Here is a 21,859-nt window from a genome sequence, read left to right on the forward strand (position 1 = left end):
GTTCTTTCCGCCAGTACTAGTGAAGCCGTGCCACACCCGGCTAGCTGGTCGGGATTTTCGGTGGACGTCGACCTAATATACCAGAGAAAAGTTCAGAAGACAATAGTATTCAATACAAATTATAAGCTTACATCAAAGTTACAGATACTTACAGCTTGGAAGCATGGAATGACGTGGCGAAGGAGCGTCTCTTCGACCGCGCCTGCTCTACGTGCTCGGCGGGTTCCACCGAGTCTTTTTCCACCACCGGTACTAGTGCTGGGGTTTGGTGCTCGACACTTCCCCTGCTTGTCCTCTGTGTTGCAGTGGTCGATGATGCGATCACTGCTAGCACAGAGGAGCCACCCTGCTCTGTCGACCCCATTTGCCTCCTCCTCTTTTGAGGAATGAGTCGGAAGATGTCCGCATCCTCTGTTTCATCGTCTGAAAGGGGGAAGATGGCCTGGTGACATTTGTTGGTAGCCGGCCGCTTACTAGCAGCCCTGGCCATTGCATCCTCCCCAACCTCGAGTACCGCCCAGTCAACGTCTTCGGTCCTGGCACTGGTCTGGGCGGTTGAGCTAGCAATTTGCGGCCAATCCACACCAGGGGGCGGAGACACGAATACTACTGCCCGGTCACGACCATTACTCTGGGAAACATAAAGGAGACAACAGTCAATTTTTTGTTACAACATAATTCTACAGGTACAAGAAAGCATCATTTACCTTTGGGGGAGGTTGAGCTAGCTTGAAGGCATGCTCGATGTCGTTTAACCTGACATAATTGGGATCGGCTAGGTTGAATAGCTCCCTAATCCTGGCCTTGACTTCTATCTTGTCGAGCACCTCTTTTCTGGTCCTTGTTGGATCTGCGCTCCCCTGGTACTCGAAGCCAGGATGTACCCTCTTCTGGTAGGGCTGGATCCTTCGGCTGATGAAGTTCCTGACCACGCTTGGACCATCCATCTTTCCCCATGGGATCATCCCGAGCAGTTCTATGATCTGCTCCAAGTGCTCGGGCTTCTCCGACCAGCTGTTCTTCTTCTCTAGAATCAACCCCACGTCGCATAGGGTGATCGTGTTCGGCTCTTCGTGGATGTAGAACCACTTCTTGTACCATTCGTCCAGTGAGGTGTTCTAGGGGCAGTGCAGGTACTAGGTCTTCATACCGTCATGCAGATTGAGGTATACGCCTCTGGCTATCTTTGAGTCGCCGCTCCCTTTCTTCCACAGACAGAACAGATGGCAAAAGAGGTCGAAGTGGGGCTGGAAGCCACCATAAGCTTCGTAAAGATGGATGAAGGTGGAGACAAGAAGAATCGAGTTGGGATGCAGATTGCAAATCCTAATCTCGTAATACAAGCAGAGCCCCTGAAGGAAAGGGTGCACTAGAACCCCAAAACCCCACTTGAAGAAATCCTCGAAAACCACAATCTCATCTAGTTGTGGATCAGGGAAGCTTTCTCCTTCCGGCGCATGCCATCCCACGAGTGCCTTGTTGTGCAGCACTCCCATGGAGACGAGGTCTTCGATGGTCTGCTCATTGCTCCTTGACTTCCACCACTCCTTCGCCATGACTCCGCCTTTCTTCTGAGCGTCTCTCTTTGCCATTAATCTGCCCTTGCTAAAGGGGTAGATGCGGTGGAGGGGGGATTGGTGATGATTTTCGGAGGTATAGGGTTCGACAAGAGGAAGAAGAAGGTTGCGGCGGCGAATGACAATGGGGATCGGTAAAAAGTAACTTACCAGTTCTATATTATAAATAACCAAGAGCTCCATCGTTTCATCCACCCAAGATTCTTAGGAGATGTGTGCACATGCCGCAGACAGTTGTTTTCACAACCTCGAGATCTACGTCAATAAATGCTCCCCTTCGTTACCAGTGTACGCGCCTCTTCGTTGATAATGTGAGAGGGCCCACACTGACGCACCTCCATACAGGTGCCAAGCGACTGTTTGCTAGAAAGAGCAAGAAGACAGAGTGACGTGTTATATCCATCTGCTTTTTTGACCAGACGTGTCAGATTGGACTTGACAGAGCAAGGAGATAAAATAAATAAACCAAATAATAATACAAGCGACGTTCGTTTTTTCGCTGCATGTTTTGTGCTCAAGGATGGACCAGACCACTACCGTGCTCGGGGACCGCCCAGACCACTGTCGTGCTCGGGGACTGCTCCGACACTGCAGTGTTCGGGGACTGCTCCGGCTACTAATGTGCTCGGGGACTGTCCCGACCACTGCTCGGAGATCGCTTTCCTCAGCTACATGTGATTTGTACTCACATACAGTTAAGAGACATTTATTTAGACCTTGCTACAAGGCTCATACTTCGCCTTCTAGCAAGCTCGGGGACTACATCGGTACGATGCACCTGCCAGTACATCTCGTATCGCCTGCATGACGATTGGATTCTTAACTTCAATGGAAATTCTTTTTTAGACCCTGGCACCACGTGCTTGCTTCACCTACTACCAGGCTCGGGGACTAAGTGGGCACACTTCACCTTGCGGTGAATGTGTTTGTTTAATCGACCCTTATGCTTTGACTGATTGTAAGGATTACTATCGTGCTCGGAGACTGTCCCGACCACTGCTCGGAGATCGTTCTTCTCGGCTACATGTGATTTGTACTCACATACAGTTGAGAGACATTTATTTAGACCTTGCTACAAGGCTCATACTTCGCTTTCCAGCAAGCTCGGGGACTACATCGGTACGATGCACCTGCCGGTGCATCTCGTATTGCTTGTATGACAATTGGGTTCTCAACTTAACTGGGAATTCTTTTCAGACCCTGGCACCACGTGCCTACGTCACCTACTATCAGGCTCGGGGACTAAGTGGGCACACTTCACCTTGCAGTGAATATGTTTGTTTTTCGACCCCTACGCCTCTGATGATCAAGGACGCTACGCTTCAAGACGCACTTACATTTCTGTTCAGAAATACAAGTGGGCACACTTTCTAGGACGGAAATCTTTTTCTTTTTTTTAGAGCACCATACATTCTTTGGACAACCTACTTCTTCGATGACAACGGTGGTCAGAGATGTCAAGGACTCAAGCCTTAATTGTTGAAGAAGGTTAAAATAGCTTGTCGCAGCATAATACATGGTGCTCGGGGACTAACTGTGGGGGTATTAACCCCTATACCCTTACGGCTAAGCTTGGGCCGGCCCGGATCGGTGGGTTCGGTCCACCAAAAGACGACGTGCGGCCCGGCCAACCTGATCGGAGTCCCGCGCAAGGAGTCAAGGCGGATTTGGCGATCAATCAAGATCCTGGTCGGTTAGAATAGGAATCCTTATCCGGTCACATATGGCAATTGTAACTGGCTAGGATTAGTTTCCAGATCTGTAACCCTGCCCCCGGACTATATAAGGCGGGCAGGGGACCCCTCTAGAGAACATCTCTCATTGACATACAGCAATACAAATCAGACGCAGGACGTAGGTATTACGCCTTCTTGGCGGCCGAACCTGGATAAAACCTCGTGTCTGTCTTGCGTCACCGTCTTGTTTGTGGCTTGCGCATCTGTCTGCCGACAATCTACTACCTTGGGCATACCCCCTAGGTAGACTGCCGACCATATTTCGTCGACAGTATGACATCGGAAGGCCCAAAAAACCCAATTTCGGACCGATAACGCACATCTGAGATAGTTTTCGTAGCATACCATACCCCCATTCAGGGATCCGATACCCTTTCCTCCCAGGAAAGGCTATCTCTCCCTTCTCTATTGATATACTTACCTCTCCCTATCTCACCTAGTGTTATAGCTAGCTTATCACCCCCAAATTCCCCTCAAGGGGGACTTAGGATTATATTACACTATAGATATGGTATTGTCTACCCCTACCCAAAAATCGACCTGTTGCGTGGATAAATACGCGTGCATGCCCATTACGCTAATATAAGGTGAAATGATGTGAGAAAGAATAAGAACTAGACATAGTTTCCGATACAAATATACATGAGAAAATGAAAGTATAAAAGTGTTTGGGTGATTTATAAATAATTCGGGATCTACGACGTATCTGGTGCACAGAGTTAGCACGAACGTTTCAGCATTTCAATTGCTCCAAGCCTCCAACTCATAAAAACACTTCCAAGTACGAAACAGACTGAGAAAATTCCAAAATCATTTGTTAACTCCTTGGCCGGCCTCATCCAAATGGAAGAGAGAAGGTTTAAGTCCTGATGATGCCCCGATAACAACATCAACTGCGTTCGGCAGGCAGTCCAAATCGCCGCCGCTCCGCTCCATCATCCACGCGGGAATTATCTAGATTAATTAATCTCCGTGCCGAGATCGTCACGGATTCCTTCTTCCTCGTTCCTACTGAGCCAGTCAGCGGCTGAGTGATCGGCTACTTCTACGCGCGCCGCGAGCATCACCAACACCAAGCAAGTAGCAACGGGGGTGGACTGAGCGCGGTCCCCAACACGGGCCAGAATTCCGCCATGAGGCCCTCGCCGCCGCGGCGCCTCCCCCTGGCTCCCTTCCTCCTGCTGCTCACGCTCCTCTCGCCGCCTCGAGCGGCGGCGGCGGCGGGCGGCCCGTCCGCGTGGGTGGCGCTCCGCGGGGCGGCGGGCAGCCGAAAGGCGTCTCCGGCGGAGAAGGAAGCGGCGGCCGCGAGGCTCCTCCGCCGGCTGCTCCCTTCCCACGCGGGCAGCTTCAGCTTCCGGATCGACTCCAAGGTTTGAGCATCCTAGTGCGGCTACTTCCTGTTATTACTCCCCCCGCTTGTTTCGGGGCAGCATTGGTTGACTTCCCTGTGTGTGTCCGTTTTGCTTGCTGTGCTCGCTCCAGGGCGCCGTCTGCGGTCAATCAAGCTGCTTCAGTATAAGCAACGTCGTTGACGGCTCGGCCAAAGGTGGAGCGGAGATTCTGTACGTTCCTCTTTTTTCCCTCCTATTAGCCATGATGCCGTGAACTTTGGCCGCGCAGTCTTGAAATGATCCATCTGTGGGTTGAGGCTGTGCTTTGTGGCTTGCCTCACCACTGTATGGTGGGTGCATTGATGAGGTTTTGATTTCCATAAATAAATAGCCAAACATGGTGATGAAGTCGCTCATTCCTGTTCTTGATTTTCCTCTTTGTATGATCGCTCCTCATTAAGTTGGTGCATTGGTTTGCTTAAAAATCCAAAAAAGAGTCTTGTGCTTTGCTTCCTTAGTTGAGCATTCAGAATGCATGTAATGCAAGGACTGCCAGAATTGTACATTTGTTTTGGCTCCATCGTGAAGGTGAATGCAATCACCTCTTCATGTTTATGCTATACAGGATACAGGGAACCACAGGTGTTGAGCTTGCATCTGGCCTACATTGGTATTTGAAATACTGGTGTGGCGCACATATCTCCTGGGACAAGACTGGGGGTGCCCAGCTGGCATCGATTTCTTCTCCTGGATCTCTGCCACGGGTGCAGGGCAAGGGAGTCAAGATTGAGCGCCCTGTTCCATGGAATTACTATCAGAATGTCGTCACTTCTAGCTGTGAGTCCTTTCTTGTCTTAAATATTTGTTTTCATTATCTTTGTTTGATTCCAAATTTATTAATCTCTTGATTTCTTCAGCGTCAACCTCCTTGTCCCTTGTAATAGTCAATACTTTACTGTCTAGGTGTGTGGCAGATATAAGGGCATGAATGTGGTCTTGAAAATATGATTCTTGCCATATTTTCTATTGATGCAGTACCAATCTACTAGTAGTACTTCTATTGCAAGTCAAGAACTAATGTTTCAGCATTTATTCTCCTACACCCTAATCCTAAAGATTTCATCCTATGATTTTTGGCTCTGTTGACCTGCCCTTTCCATACTTCTAACATTTGTCCAACTGGATTTATTTATAACTTCTAATTTTGAAAGAAATGACTCTGAGGCTTCCCACTATTTACGTGGATTCCAACATTTTTTCTCTGACAAAATTCATGTAGCATTCTATAGACTCCTTTGTGTGGTGGGACTGGAAAAGATGGGAGAAAGAAATTGACTGGATGGCACTTCAAGGAATTAACTTGCCTTTAGCATTTACTGGACAGGAATCTATCTGGCAGAAGGTTTTTAAGGTAGTGTGACAGACACATCTACAACTCTGAAATGTTCTATCAAAGTTGCACCTTATATTGTTTAAAAACATATTTCCATTAGTTGTTACAGTTTAGAGCCCTATAGTACTTCAAGTTATTGAGAATAATTTTATTGATGGTGGGCCATATGTTTAGGCTGAGCAGAATCTTGGCCAGTGTAACAACTACTACTATTCAGGCTGCACAGCCTTGCCCATTCGTGGCCACTAGGTTTATCTCAGCAAGTTGACCTAGAGTGTTTTCCCTTATCAGCAGTAATTGATCATATTAGTACAATAAATTTGCGTTTTATTCTAAAAAACTAGAATCAATACGATGAAATAGTAGAATATCACACAAGCTGACAAGTATTTAACCCAATTTATTAGTTCTTCATGTGCCAAACTTTTGAGACTACGGATAATAACCTTGCAACTACATAATTACACATGTTCGAGAAAAACAACATAATTTATACATCGACTATTATCTCAACACTCAAACAATTCAAAAAACTTACATGGATTGCAGACTTGCAGTTATTAGAAAGTTACATCGCTGATACATGTTTAGATGTGTAGTATAGTGTGTATTTTCCCTCTCCTAGAGGGGAGTTTCTGCTTAGGTTACATGTGCATCTATCCCCATTGGCAATGGGAATATATCTGAGTTTCATATTCCTGTTCTTTTTTGTTACTGCTTTTTCTTGTCCCTACGTCATTTTAACTTATGCTGTGTTTTGAGTTTCTTTTCAACCTCCTGTTGCCATGGGGGCCTTGTTAATTATTGCATTTTATTTCAGAGTTTTAATGTTACCGACAGAGATTTAGCTGATTTTTTCGGTGGACCAGCTTTCCTGGCTTGGGCTAGAATGGGGAACTTGCATGGGTAAGTTAACAGTTCTCCAGCGTGTTCGAAAAAAAAAAACTATAAAATAGACGAGGCTACATTCTCTGATATAGGTGATTAGTTCAGATAGCATGATGAATTCCCTGATGCTTAAAAATAAGGAGCCATATTCTTGTTTACAAGTGTCAAAGATGTATCTTTAGGAGGTGTTCACTGTTTGGAATTTTGGTTCAGTGGAACTCTGCATTTTGCTGCATTGAATACAGATTATTAAAAGTTTCTCTTCCTGCTTGTTTCTCTCTGCATATTATTGTTCCCATTTCATGTGACCAAAGATTCGTTCTAACTTAATTATAGCATTGACCACAACATTGCAGTTGTTCTATACTTAACTAGTTAACTTTGTATGATATTAAGACTTTTTGGAGATGATCATTTGTACATATCTGACATAAAAAGTTAATGAATTTATAATTCTTCAATTTCTTTAGCTGGGGTGGACCACTGTCACAAAACTGGTTGGATCAACAATTGGCATTGCAGAAGAAAATACTATCCCGGATGATTGAGCTTGGGATGGTCCCTGGTATGTTTTTTGTTTTATTGTCCAAAATTACTATTCTTCAACCTTTAACATATGCCATTGCATTTATACCACCTTTCCATCCTTTTTTGGCAATGTGTTTTTTATGCGAAGTTGAAAGATCAATGGACTTTTTACTAGCAATATTCTATTACTACAGTGGGTTAAATACTGTTTCAAGTTATACTAATGACGTACTACTACTTTACAGTTCTTCCATCGTTCTCAGGAAATGTTCCAGCTGTTTTTGCAAAATTATTTCCATCAGCCAATATTACCCGGCTTGGTGATTGGTAACATACTTTCTTATATCGTTTGTACCAATATCTTCTGAAAATTTGTGCTGGCTTAGGTAGTAGTTATGGTGACCAAGTCCAGACGTACTGGTGATCATATCATATTCATAATGCCTCTTGAAAAGTAACTTCCGTAAAGTACTAGGAATATAGGACATCTGGAAGAGTGTAATGGACAAGAAGGTTTCAGACTCACTCTTCTTAACATGTAATAGTTACAAACATTTTATAGTTGGGTTAACACTATATAGGGCTGCTGGCACGATTGCAAGCCAACAACTTATTTGTAAGGGGCAATATATGCATACATGACCTGATATCTTTACACGATATGTTTTTATATCCTCATTTTTCAAGGAAAAAAGTGCAGTTTTGACTCAACTTCTTCGCACTAGACTGTAGAAATCTTAAGACAAAATTTGCTACAGGACGTAAACTGATGTCGAGCTGCCTGCGGACACAAAAAAAGTGCTACATGCTGGCAGTCACTGTCAATGTGAGAATTTGCTAGAAGACACCGCGTCCATTAAAATAATCATTTCCAACCCTAGAGGAGAAGGTGTCTTCCAGCAAATTATCACATTGCCAGAGTGACTGACAGTATTTAACTATTTATCAATTTTTTATATGTCTGCAGGCTGCTCGACATCAGTTTTTGTGTCCTGTAGCAAATTTTGCCAAGTCTTAAACATATCAAGTCTGTGTACTGCAAGTGCTTGTGTGCCTGATTTCAACATGAAAGTATCAGTTGATCAGAATTTCATGTTTTCAGTTATAAAACTTCTTACTGAAAATATCTTATGTTGTTTTGATTTTCTACGTGATATTTTGTACTTCAGGAATACAGTTGATGCTAATCCTAAGTGGTGCTGCACTTATCTTCTTGATCCTTCTGATTCATTGTTTATAGATGTGGGGCAAGCTTTTATCAGGCAACAGATAAAAGGTATATACTTGCCATTTTTTTGGTGCAAGATATGATCATAGGAAACTTGAATTTGTTCTGAAGTTTCTGGATCAAATAAATCAATTAATAAGAATGCATGTTTGATGTATGTTTTTGTGATCTTTATATAAGGTTTCATATTCTTTCTTTTTTTAACTTTTCTGGATGTTTGCAGAGTACGGCGATGTAACCAACATCTATAACTGGTAAGGCCTACTAATCTGCTTCTTTGAAATGTCGCCTAAATGCATTCTGTGATTGCTCTGTGTATCATTTGCATGTTGGGCCACAATGCTTGGCTGTCATATGCTTAGTGGGAATGGTTTATCTTTCCTTGTCAATTATGGAGATGATCCATTGATTGTTAACAAAGAATATGTTCAAGAATATTTTGACCCTTGGTTGCTGGAAACTTTAAGAACAGTTCAACATTAAAAGATATTTCATACCAGTTTAGTTTTGTAGAAAGAAGGGCGGGCCTGGTGCAAGCAGTAGAGTTTTACTGTCTGTGACCGGAAGGTCCCGGGTTCGAGTCGCGGTCTCCTCGCATTGCACAGGCGAGGGTAAGGCTTGCCACTAACACCCTTCCCCAGACCCCGCACAGAGCGGGAGCTCTCTGCACTGGCTACGCCCTTTTTAGTTTTGTAGAAAGGGATACACCTTGAATGTTTTTTTTTCTCAAACATGCAGGAGAGCTGCGTATCATTATATTAAGAAGAAAAAACTGGGTAGAAAAAACCTTACAAAACACATACACTAACACCTTAATACTCACAGATACACCTTAAATGTTGAAAATACGAAGGGAAAATCTCAACAATCCACCTGCAGGATTGTTCCTAAGTTGTAAACAATGAAGCAATGCTTTAGCTTTGGAAGACGTCTCAGGAGAATGCCCAGTATATCCTGATGGGTCCAGATATTTCTATGTTTTATCTCATGAGCCATGACGAACTGTAGATGGAATGAATGCTTTGATGAACAAGCTAAGAATATAGGGACACAATTATATATGAAAATAGAAATGGATTCGGAGACATCCATTTAGTATCCATATTAGAAACGAATACGAATACATATATCCATATTATACGTTTTAACGGACACGGATTCAGATAATTCGGGTTTTTAAACACATCCATTTCCACCCCCTAGTGATTAGGATGATTGATGTTGAGTCCAAAGTTCTTAAGGCGTCGCCTAGGCGTCCAGGCGTGCCTAGCTCGACTTGGAAACAGTGGCGCCTTGGCCCCTAGGCGCCGCCTAGGCGTCCAGGCGTACCAAGCACTCGCCTGGACGCCTAACCGCCTTAAAAACTATGGTTGAGTCATTATAGGCAAGGATCACAATTGATTGGTTCTGTTTCTATAAGCCATACCCTAGGTCATCCTTGCCTATATATGTGTAATCTTTCACCCTCCATAATCAATCTATCAATTCCGTGCCATATTCTTGCTTACAGATATTCGTTTCAAAAAAATTCTTGCTTACAGATACATATCGTCCTGTTTAAGGTATTGATAGTGGATAGTTCAAAATTCCTGATTTATTGGTTATGCATTATGTCATTCTGCTCATGTCATTGGCTAGTGGCTTAGCATGCTTTTGGGCATCCTGTGTATATTCTTGTGCTCACTTGCTGTGTCTACTTTCTACATCATGTACACATTGCACATTTTACAGTTATGGTTGTTACTTTCAGTGACACATTCAATGAGAATACCCCACCAACAGATGAACCAGCATATATTTCATCACTTGGTTCTGCTATCTACGAAGCAATGTCCCGAGGTAACAAGAATGCAGTGTGGTTAATGCAGGTGTGCTCACTCTTCTTTTACCTTTGAAATGTAAAAACATTCTTCATTTTATCATTTTCTGTTGTGATAGCAACCATATATCCTCTAGACGGTAGTAACTTGTCCAGTTAACAAGATGGAGTGCAGAGTACAATATAAAGAAATACACAATACAATCAAACATTGTCCATAGGAAGTACAATATATGAGCTACTATTATTTATAGTGGCTCATTCAATGTTTTTTTTAAAAGAAGTTATGTATTAAGTCTTACACATTGTCTTTGAATAGAGAAAAATCTTGCATTTTTCTTTATCAGACATCATTAGATAAACACATAATTCGAAATCTTTGAACTTTACTTTGTGCTTATTAATGCAGGGTTGGTTATTCTACTCAGATTCTGCATTCTGGAAGGAGCCACAAATGAAGGTAAGCTCAAGTCTTGTCTTCAATGAGTTTCACTTTGAACAGTCAAACAAATGTGATAACTCATACAATGAAGGTTAATGCATATGTTCTTTTTCCTTTTAACACCTATTTACAAATAGGTTAACCTGCCCCTTTTAACTTTCAGGCACTACTTCACTCTGTTCCAATTGGTAAGATGATAGTTCTCGATTTATTTGCTGATGTCAAGCCCATTTGGAAAATGTCCTCTCAGTTCTACGGCGTACCATACATCTGGTATGTCATCTTTTAACAACCCCTCCATTCCAGACCATTATTTTTGTATTCTCATTGTCAATTTAAATTATGAATATAATTCCTGATTTTCAACCATATTTACTGATTGATTTGCTCAATCTAGGTGCATGTTACACAACTTTGGTGGGAACATTGAAATGTATGGCATACTTGATTCAATTTCATCTGGCCCCATTGATGCTCGTATAAGTTACAATTCAACAATGGTAAGTCCGTAAGTGCAAATTTTGTCCTATGGAGCAAACATTTCATTTTCATGAGTGAGTTGAAAATCCTTGTCATCTGCTGTTTCAATGTTGAAGTGAATCAATCCCTCCCTCCCTCCTCTCTCTCTCTCTCTCTCTTGCTGGAGTTCTGTGCTCCAGTGGTGGAGCTAAAACCAGGCCAAAGGGGGCCATGACCCTTCTTCATTCTTTAAATTTCTTAAGAAACCACCTCATTCTAGGTAAACACAGAGCATGGTTTACATAGCTTGGCCTCCTGTACATCTACCATCATGCTCCACCGCTGCTGTGCTTGTTATTCTTCTTGATTGGCATGTGTTTCAGAACTGATGTATTTTCAGTGCTGTATCTAATCCGACTCCTTGTGCAATGTTTGACTCTCTTTAGATTGGCGTTGGCATGTGCATGGAGGGAATAGAGCACAATCCAGTTGTTTATGAACTTATGTCTGAAATGGCATTTCATGATAAGAAGGTTGAGGTTGAGGTAAATAGTACAGATGTAAACTTAGCCTTTACGAATTATGATTTACTGCTATTCTTATTTCTTCATCTTGGAACTATTACAGCTGTATAGACTCTATGGAGTATGAGGTGCCATTGTAGACATAGTTTGCACTTTATATATACACATAATTATAGGGTACATTCTATTTATTCACCACTACATAAATTTTAAATACTTATGATAACCAATCTAGCCAAAAGATAACTGCTGCTGAAAGTTCTTTCCCTTCATGTGATTTCAGTGAGATCAGGATTAATTGAAGTTTTCTGTCTTGAGTTAAATGTTGAACTGTGCGTCAAAGAAGGATTGCCAAAAATACCATACTTTGTAATTTGTGTAGTTTCTTGGTACATATGCTTTGTGCGACCTTGTTTACATGAGGTGAATGAAGTACAGACTGTGCTACAGATAGTATTTGTCTCTTTCCTTCCGCAGCAGACTTGCTATGGCTATTATTTTATAATCGTCTAACATCTTGACCGCAGGTTTTGCTTTGATAGGTTGATTACCATCTAACATTTGTTCATAACCTTCCAGGATTGGTTAAAAACATACTCCTATAGGAGATATGGTCAAGCAAATGCTGAAATAGAGAAAGCTTGTAGATATTTGTATCATACAATATACAATTGCACTGATGGAATTGCGGTGTGATTTCAAACGAGCTCCTCTGTTGCAACTATCCAGAGCCTGTCCCTAGAATAATATATCCTTTCATATTTTGGTTGCAGGACCATAATAAAGACTATATAGTTGAATTTCCAGACATAAGTCCCAGCTCAGTTAGTTCTCAGCTTTCTAAACGAAGGGGTATGTCAATTATGAGAAACCATAGGAGGTTTTTCTTAAGTGAGGTGTCTGGAAGCCTACCGCATCCGCATCTATGGTATTCTACGAAGGAGGCTATCAAAGCCCTTGAACTATTTCTTGATGCAGGAAGCGTATTTTCAAAAAGTCTCACATATAGGTACAATATGCAACTTTCTTGTAAGTCTTGAGATTAGTCTGTTCTTATTTTCAGCTATTGCCAACTCTATCCCTGCAGTTACAGTTGTCAATTGGTTTAACCAAATCAGGGTACCAAATGAACAATATTTTTTTCTTTGTTTTCTGGTTTAATGAGTAAAACTAATTATGCTGCTTAGGCATGTCTTATTGCTTTAACCGATTATTACTGCTGGGTGATAAACTCTTACCTCAGGTATGACCTTGTCGACCTAACTAGGCAGTGCCTATCCAAACTAGCAAATGAAGTGTACCTTGATGCTCTGAGTTCGTACCAAAAGAAAGATTCAAATGGCCTGAATGCTCACACAAGGAAATTTCTTGAGATCATCGTGGATATTGATACACTACTAGCTGCTGATGATAACTTTCTGCTGGGCCCCTGGCTGGAAAGTGCCAAAAGCCTTGCTATAACTGAAAACGAACGCCAGCAGGTATGTTCACATGCATTCTTCATCGAATATCTGGATCCTAGAACAATCCCCCTTTTTTCGTTATTGAGGACTGAATTGAACTTTTCTACCAGTACGAGTGGAACGCCAGAACACAGGTGACGATGTGGTATGACAACACAGAGACCGAGCAGAGTAAACTGCATGACTACGGTAATGCCTAGTACAATGGAATAGTTTGTTAGTTGTTTAGCTACTAGCTGTATCCTTCAGCTTTGCGTTACTAATGTTCTTCTCCGTAAACACTAAATCACCAGCCAATAAGTTCTGGAGCGGGCTGCTGAAGAGCTATTACCTTCCAAGGGCGTCAAAATACTTCGCCTACTTAACAAGGAGCCTGCAAGAGAACCAGAGCTTCCAGCTGGAGGAATGGAGGAAGGATTGGATCTCATACTCCAACGAGTGGCAGTCTGGGAAGGAGGTGTACGCCGTGGAGGCCACGGGTGATGCTTTGGCCATTGCCAGGTCACTGTACAGAAAATACTTGAGGTCTTGAGGTCTTGAGCTAGTCGTCGCTGCCAGGGCCTTGGAATATTTGTTGCCGTGAGGTAATAATGCACGGATGTGACAAATGGACATGAATTGATTGTTTGTGTTCTTCAGCAAGTTACTCGTGTCGTGCCCTTAGCAAATTGCAACCAATTTTGCAAAATTTTGAGACTTTTGCATTGCAGTTGGCAAATTTTGAGGCTTGCACTGCAGACTGCAGGCATACTCTGCAGAGAGATGAAGAATACGGCTGTAGTATGAACATCGCTCACAAGGTTCAGGGACTCGGCTTTACTTTTTTTGAAACGTATAGTTTTTTTTTATGTAACTCAGTTTACTTGGAACAAAAAAAAAAGATCAAACAACTGTGAACTTTCTGCAAATCAAGTAGCAAGAATCACCATGACTCAACAATACTGCACATCGCAGATTGACGTACAGTCAGAGATGAAGAAGCAACCTACAGCAAGCAAAATGTAGCAAAAGTCTTGCTCTATGAATGGTAAAAACGAGCAAGAGATGTGCCTCTTTAAAATTGAGAACATTGTTGAGCAAAATAACAGCTGCTAACTGGAATATTTTGCTCAAATTTACTTCAAATGCAGCAGCAATAAGAAAAAGATAAACTTGCTTGCTCTATTAATGGCAGAAACGAGCAAGAAATATGCCCTTTCTTTTAAATTGAGAAACATTGTTGAGCAAAAAGACAGCTGTCGGTGGGAACATTTTGCTCAAATTTCGTTCAAATTCAGCACAGCGAAAACAAAAAGAAAAGCTTGTTTCTATTGATGGCAACAACGACAAGGAGAATAAGATATCTGCCCCCTTTTAATTTGAGAGCAATGTTGAGCAAGAAAACAGCTGTTGGAAGTCTTTGCACAGACTGCCTTCAAATGCAGCACAAAAAAAAAAAGAGCCTGTCAGACAACCTATGGGCCAACCTCAGCCAGGCAGGCCTGACCAGAAACGATCCTCTACAGGACCAGACCCAGCATCAGCTAAATCTTGACCGTTAATCACGCTCTGGCCCATAGGTCTTGACTCATCAACCAGGTTTAAGTGCTTGCCTCCTTATTAGTCAAGGATGCAACGGTACGATCCTATAGAACAGATCCTGTTCAAGTAAGGTCATGCTGAATGGCTCCAGAGCTGAGCTTTTAAGTTAGCTTTCACTCTTCTGAGGAAGCGAGGTGGTGCTAATAGGTGGGACTGGCCAGTAATCCCAGCATATTGCGTACTGGGCCGCTCCATTCTGGTATATGTGTGGGCTTCAGGTTGAGCCGGCCCATCGAGGCTGCATTAGCTTTACCTGTGTTGATGCCTCACCTGCTCGATCAGCTGATTCCTGGTAGATGATTTGTAGTTGACACTCCACAGAGCTCAATCTTTCATCCTCCCAAAGTGCTAGCCCTGAGTACTACTACCATGCCTTTTTTTAGGCCAAACAAGCAAAATGTTACTGCTAACCATCAATCAGTGTAAAACAACAGTATGAAGTATGAACAACTGTCATAATGAGCTAAGCAGCAATGGCCAATGGGCGAGGGTGTGCGAGTGCGTCGTCTCATCTAAAATCGATTGTCTCGTACACCGTCGACCGACCTGGAGAGATCGGCGTCCAGGAGCGTAGCCAAGGCTCCATTTCTGACGACCATCGGCACCATGGGCTCGGCAAGCTCCGACCGAGCAGGAGCTGCCTACTAGCATCTCGACCGACAACTGCGGACATGCATGGCGGGTCTCTCGTCAGGCTTTTCTTGGACGCAGAGGAGGCCGACCTGAAGAATGCACATGCGCAGTTGAGCAAGCTCGGGCTTGGCAATGGCAGGCGCCGGTGCAACCGCCGGATCGAGGAGGGCCCTGACGCTGCGGTCGATCCACAGTCTCCAGGCCCGCGAGAAATTGTTGGCAGGATGTCAGTAAATGAATGTATCACATATGTTGTTTAGTTACAGTATTTGTCAGTTCACCTCCCAAATAGCAGCGCTAATTGCAGAGAACGAAATCAAGGTGAAATTGAAGACTAAAAGGCTATAGGTAATTTAATATGCAATCTTACTTACTTAGGGGGTGTTTAGATTGGGCTACAAAAGTTTAGCCGACTAATTTTAGTCCCATTTATTGACTTTTTATCTAAACACTATGATAAAATAGGACTAAATGGGTATTTAGCCAATTAGTCACCAAGGGGTTACTAAATGGAACTAAAGTCCAGAGTACCTCACCTTTCGGTTACTGACTAAATGGGTATTTAGCCAATTAGTCACCAAGGGGTTACTAAATGGAACTAAAGTCCAGAGTACCTCAGCTTTCGGTTACTTTGGATAAAATAGGGATGGCTAAAGTTTATCAGCTAGTTTCTCCTCCTTCGTCCGCTCAGTGTCTCCAACAAAGTGACCCCGAAGCTGGACATCGCACTTCAAAGTCGTCTCGCCACCGTCGCTCTGAACGTACCCTGGAGTCTGGAGCCATGTATCCACTTGGTACCATAAATTCAGGAACAGGGTGAGTATCCAGGTAAAAATAAAAAGATTGTGAAAACAATAATGCTGGTCCACGGGAGTCTATCCCGTCCAGATATGGCTCATCCTTATCCACTCATCCACTCTCTCTCAAAAAACCAACACGCACACACGGGGGCGTTATCCGGAATTTCCCCAAATCGACCTCGACCTAGCCCGTCTGCCTGCTTGCCTCTCTCCACTTCCGCTTTCTCTCCCTCCCTCTAGCTCCACTGCTCCTCTCCGCTCGGTCCAGCAGATGGACAGCATGTCGGCCTCGGTGTCGTCGCCGCTGGCGAGAGAGGAGAAGCAGAAGGCGGCACCTGTCAGGCACTGCAAGGGCGTCAACGACCTCGACAAGGTCGTGCTCCGTGAGGTCCGGGGTAGCTCCGCAGAGGTACCCGTCTGACACTCCCGCGAGTCACCGGGCATGTTTCGGCTGCTGTATCTCAGCGCAGATCCACGACGCTTGCCATGGTGTTGTTCGAAGCCCGATTTCTCGGTTGATGCCCCGGCCTTTTCTCTCCCCTATGCTGCATATGTATGTTTCAACTTTCAAGTGTCTCGGACGTTTCAGATTTGCAATTATTTTACCTTGATGTTGCGAAAGTGGATCGGGAGATGTTGCACATGTTGCACATGTTGTAAGTGTTTTAGAAGCATATTGTAAATGTTTTAGAAGCATGTTGTAAGCATTTGTTCAAAATATTTCATCTATTTTCAGACATATGTTGCAATCGTTTTTTATCTGGACGTTGCATGTGTTTCACACATATGTTGCAACAGTATGTTCCAAATGTTTCATCTGTTTTGGGACGTATATTGCAATCGTTTTTTTATCTGGATGTTGCATATGTTTCGCACATATGTTGTAACAGTATGTTCCAAATATATTTCAGCTCTTTTCAATCTTATGTTGCAACAAGTGGTTTCATGTTGTAAGTCGTAATTATGGATGTTTTATATGTTTCACACACATGTTGCAATTAAACGTTCCAAATGTTTCATCTATTTTTAGACGTATGTTGCATTCAAATATTTTTTATGTTAAAGCGTTTTATGTTGCTCGGCCGGGGCGAGCGGACTAGGCACGTGACGCGTGCTCATCCTCAGCCGGCTCCTAAGTGCCGCCCATGCGGAGAGAGAGGAGGGGGCCAGGGGCGACCGATGGGCACAGAGACAAGGCAAAGGGCGCATGTGGGGTGGGACCAATGTTTTTAGGTCGTCGTGATTAATCATGATTAATCGCGATTAGTCATCCTGGTCAGTCCCTGGTATTCGATTAGGAGGACCGACTTGATTAGCTCGACTAGAAAGATGGTTACTCTGTTTTTGGGCCTGTTTAACTGGACGGACATGTGGGACTATTGAATGTCAATGTTTGTGACTTCGTGTTGAACACTTTAACTTATATATACTGAACTAATTTGGTTATGTAATATGTTGGTTGTGTAGCTAATATGGTCTGCTAAATGTTAGTTATTTTGCTACTACAGCAGTGCTGCTGTTCAGGTGCGTCAAGATCAAGACTGCATTAGTGTCACCAGCTAAACACTAATGCAGTCTTGATGCTTGCTTTATTGTGTATACTATATAGTATATATAGAGGTATATATATAGGTATATGTTCTGATATACATGGACGACTAATCGGCCTGGTCGATGACTAATCACGATTAGTCTCCTGATCGGTCCCATGGCGACCAGGTTTGACCAGACGACCTGAAAACATTGGGTGGGATGAAGGTGGACGAGGACGTGTTGCGCGTGCGTCCATCCGGACGTCCGGGCACCGGCCATGCCCTTGTGAAAATAGTAGGTGTACTGAAGAAAGACCGAGCTGATCAGAGACAAGACAACAATGGCACGTCTCGCAAAAAAAAGACAACAATGGCATGACTATTTCTTACGGTGTGACTATATATCCTTGTCCGAGTCCTGGTGGCTCCAATGGCAAGCAATTTGCTAAGGGGGTGTTTGGATCTAGCTACTAAAATTTAGGAGGTGTGTCACGAGGATGTTGCATGGGGTATTCGGATACTAATAAAAAACAAATTACATAATCCGTCGGTACTCCACGAGACGAATTTTTTAAGCCTAATTAATTTGTCATTAGCACATGTTTACTATAGCAAAACATTATCAAATCATGGACTAATTAGGCTTAAAAGATTCATCTCGCAAATTAGTCGCAAACTATGCAATTAGTTTCGTAATTAGTCTATATTTAATACTCCATGCATATGTCCAAACATCCGATGGGACAGCGACTAAAATTTATGAGGAACAACCAAACACCCGCTAAGAAGATTCAAACCAGATACATTTGGATCAAACGGTTGCAGTTAGAATCAGATTTCGGAGACGGCACTGTATGTTCCCACCTGCTCCCGCTGAAGAACATAACAGCATGCGGTTCGGTTTCGGTGTTCTTTATCTTGGCGGGTCCGCTCCATCTCCTACTCTCCTTGGCCCTCAAGTTTCCCTCGGCATGCAGCTAGCTCGACGTACATATTTCTCGTCCTGCACAAACAATCATCAAACTCAAACGGGCGAGATCCGAGATCTGAGATCACAAGGCAGGCGAGACCATAGAGACTGTAGGGTGGCGTGTTGGTCCCGAGATCAACTGCACGGGTGAGCCGACCGCTCACCAGCGTTCTTGCTCACTATGGCTAGAGGTAAAAGAAGGGGTGAGAACAGCACACACACTGCACAAGCCCAGCGTTGGACGAAGCTCTGCTTTCAGAATGTTTGTGGCAACTGAACTGAGTTTTTTCTATTATCTTTGGATGGAATATATACAACTCTAGTTGTACCTCTACCAGGTACATGGTTGTTGGTGAGTACACCAACTACCTACTCCTAAGGTACATAGTTGTTGGTGAGTACGCCAACTACCTACTCCTAAGGTACAAAGCTTAGCTCATCCATCTCTACACTACATGGCTGAAGTAAGCCATTTCTACCCACTACCTCACTGCTGCTGCAACAGCAGTGAGTGGTCAGCCGAGACAACCAGTTCCATCTCCTAAACCAGGAGAGGACATCTATGCCGACCAGTCAAGAGAGAGATGGGAGCAGCACATTATGTCTAACAATTCTTTCCCTAATCCTGCTGCTAACCTGATGCCTTGACCTCATCCATACCAATCATCTTCCTCGGCTCCATGAACCGCAGGCGTCCGAGTGACTTAGTGAGGATGTCAGTGAGTTGTCTGCCGGTCTCGACAAATCCGATGACTATCTGCCCTCCATCAATGCAGTCCTGGAGGAAGTGAAACTTAATGTCCATGTGCTTGCTCCAGTCATGGAGGACAGCGTTCTTAGCGAGGGCGATGGTGGGCTGGTTGTCCACCATCAGAGCTAGCGGGTGAGCTTCCTTGTCAGTCAGCTCGCCCAGCAGCCGTCGTAGCCAGACAGCCTAGCATGCCACCGTGGCCGCTGCGACGTACTTCGCCTCACACATCGACAGTGCCACGATCTTTTGCTTCAGTGACTACCAAGCAATGGGGCCACTCCAAAGAAGATGAGCATGCCAGAGGTTATCCATTGCCCATCAATGTCGCCCGCCATGTCCGCATCGCTGAAGACAGTGAGCTCCGGCTCACCTTCCTTTGCCTTGGGGGTGCCTTATTGAAGACTGTGAGCCACAACCCACCCTCGCCGCCACTCTTGGGGAAGATGATCGCTTGATCAAGCGTCCCCTTAATGTTGAAAGGTCCTTGTGTGGTTTTGGTAATTGAGTGACAACCCTAGGTGGACTAATTATGTTTATGTGAGATACACAGGTGATTAGTCCACAAGTACATGTGTGTGAGCAACATATGCCATGAAGATGAAAATGGTTTGGAGATGTTGCAAAGCTCACACATGTGATGATGAAGGAGCTTATTGCACATGAGACATGACATTGAGTCATGTGATCAAGGTAAAGAAGATCAAGACAAGACTTGGCTTGATGGACCGGTTGCAAGCGTGAAGGACAAGTTAGAGGCTTTGGAGCGATGGACCGTGTGGCGGTGAAACTTGAGCAAGACTTGGCGCTGATGGACGAAGGCAACGGTGAAAAGCAAGTGAAGACAAGATCAATGAATCAATATGATCACGTGATGATATGAAGTGGATCATATCATTGTTAATCGTGTTGGTGCATGTGTTGCATCGATATTGGAGGAGATGGAATGGAATACGCAAGGCAAAGGTATAACCTAGGACATTTCATTTCACCGATCATAGGTGTGTAGAGAAGTTTGTGATCGGGTTTAGGATAGATGGACGTACTATCAAGAGGGGCAAACTTATTTGCATATCGGTCATCTAGTGCCACTCGAGTGATCTAACTTTGCATCGTCGCTAGGATTGAGTGGCGTGGCAAGTTGAGTGGCTAATCCTTTGAAAAATGATTGTGAAAATACTAACACACATACATATAGTGGTGTACACTTGGTAGTGTTGGCACATTTATAAAGGAGATGAAGTTGGAGTTGATGTGGATCAACTCGGTGATGGAACGGAGGTGAGAAGGGTTCAAAACTCCACCGGCGGAGTGTCCACCCGTAGAGTGCGGACAGTCCAACGGTGCCATCGGCACCCTATACAAAAAAGACAGGGTCTCACTGAGTGCACCGGACGCTGGTCACGTAGTGACCGAAAGCTGAGGTCATGCGTTCGGTCAGTGGCAGCAGAGCGCGCGCAGGCATCGGTCTTCGACCGGACGCTAGCGCTGAAAGTGACCGAACGCTGGCAGGGTGCGTCCGGTTAGGCTGATGTACGGTGACGTAGACGACGAAGAAAAGTTGGAGAAGGACCGGATGCTGATGCTGCATCCGATCGTGACCGACCGGACGCGTCCGGTCGTGACTGGAACCTTACTAGAAACGACCGGACGCTGGGGTTCTGCGTCCGGTCACTTTGAGCAGCTGCATCCAGTCATCACTTGACCATTGAGATCAAGCGACTGAGGTCAAACGGAGGCAACACGTGGCGAGCATCCGTTGACCGGACGCTGAGGTCCAGCATTTGGTCGATATGACCGGCACGTCCGGTCAACCCGAAAAACGCCCAGTGAAGGGGTAACGGCTAGTTTAACCTATGGGGCTATAAATAGAAGGGGGTTGCTACTCTTGGAGGTTGCCACCTCCTAGACGGCTTGGTGGTGGTCTCCGTTGAAGCCCGCAAGAAGCTTGTGCGGTGCTTCGGAGAAGAGCTTTGTGAGGGGCATTGTGCTCGCCCCGCAGGAGCCGCGAAGAGCAACTCTAGTAAAACGTGTTATTAAGCTACCATCACTTTCGGGGTAGGTCCTTGCGGTGTCCGACGTGCGGGCTTGGCAGTTGATGCCAATTAGCCGCTGAACCACCAAGTAAGCGGTCGACACAACGGGGACTAGCATGTTGGCAAGCACGTGAATCTCGGGAGAAAAATCACCGTGTCAACCTTGTTCTT

General features: G+C 44.3%; 1 protein-coding gene and 1 non-coding gene across 5 annotated transcripts; one reads left to right on the forward strand and one right to left on the reverse strand.

Annotated features, from left to right (window-relative positions):
• Positions 1 to 4,131: 4,131 nt before the first annotated feature.
• On the forward strand, positions 4,132 to 14,213 carry LOC136544738 (alpha-N-acetylglucosaminidase-like). Of its 4 annotated transcripts, none has more exons than XM_066536811.1 (19): positions 4,132 to 4,683; positions 4,796 to 4,875; positions 5,270 to 5,481; positions 5,934 to 6,055; positions 6,858 to 6,943; positions 7,396 to 7,490; positions 7,699 to 7,780; positions 8,623 to 8,729; positions 8,905 to 8,935; positions 10,432 to 10,549; positions 10,910 to 10,960; positions 11,106 to 11,215; positions 11,340 to 11,442; positions 11,848 to 11,946; positions 12,505 to 12,615; positions 12,699 to 12,934; positions 13,193 to 13,406; positions 13,499 to 13,577; positions 13,682 to 14,213. In XM_066536811.1, the coding sequence occupies exons 1-19, from the start codon at positions 4,447 to 4,449 to the stop codon at positions 13,918 to 13,920; spliced, it is 2,412 nt and encodes an 803-aa protein (XP_066392908.1). In that variant the 5' UTR covers positions 4,132 to 4,446; the 3' UTR covers positions 13,921 to 14,213. The 4 variants fall into 4 exon arrangements, with proteins under 4 accessions (XP_066392908.1, XP_066392901.1, XP_066392912.1 ...); XM_066536804.1 differs by having other exon boundaries at positions 13,169 to 13,406; positions 13,682 to 14,211; XM_066536815.1 differs by lacking the exon at positions 12,505 to 12,615 and having other exon boundaries at positions 13,169 to 13,406; positions 13,682 to 14,211.
• A 614-nt stretch (positions 14,214 to 14,827) lies between these two features.
• Positions 14,828 to 15,045, reverse strand: LOC136512461 (small nucleolar RNA U3). The gene has a single exon (XR_010773095.1). It is a non-coding gene; the product is annotated as a small nucleolar RNA U3 (small nucleolar RNA).
• Positions 15,046 to 21,859: the final 6,814 nt, after the last annotated feature.

The sequence above is a fragment of the Miscanthus floridulus genome, chromosome 1 (genome assembly GCF_019320115.1).
Source record: "Miscanthus floridulus cultivar M001 chromosome 1, ASM1932011v1, whole genome shotgun sequence".
NCBI classification, from domain to species: domain Eukaryota; kingdom Viridiplantae; phylum Streptophyta; class Magnoliopsida; order Poales; family Poaceae; genus Miscanthus; species Miscanthus floridulus.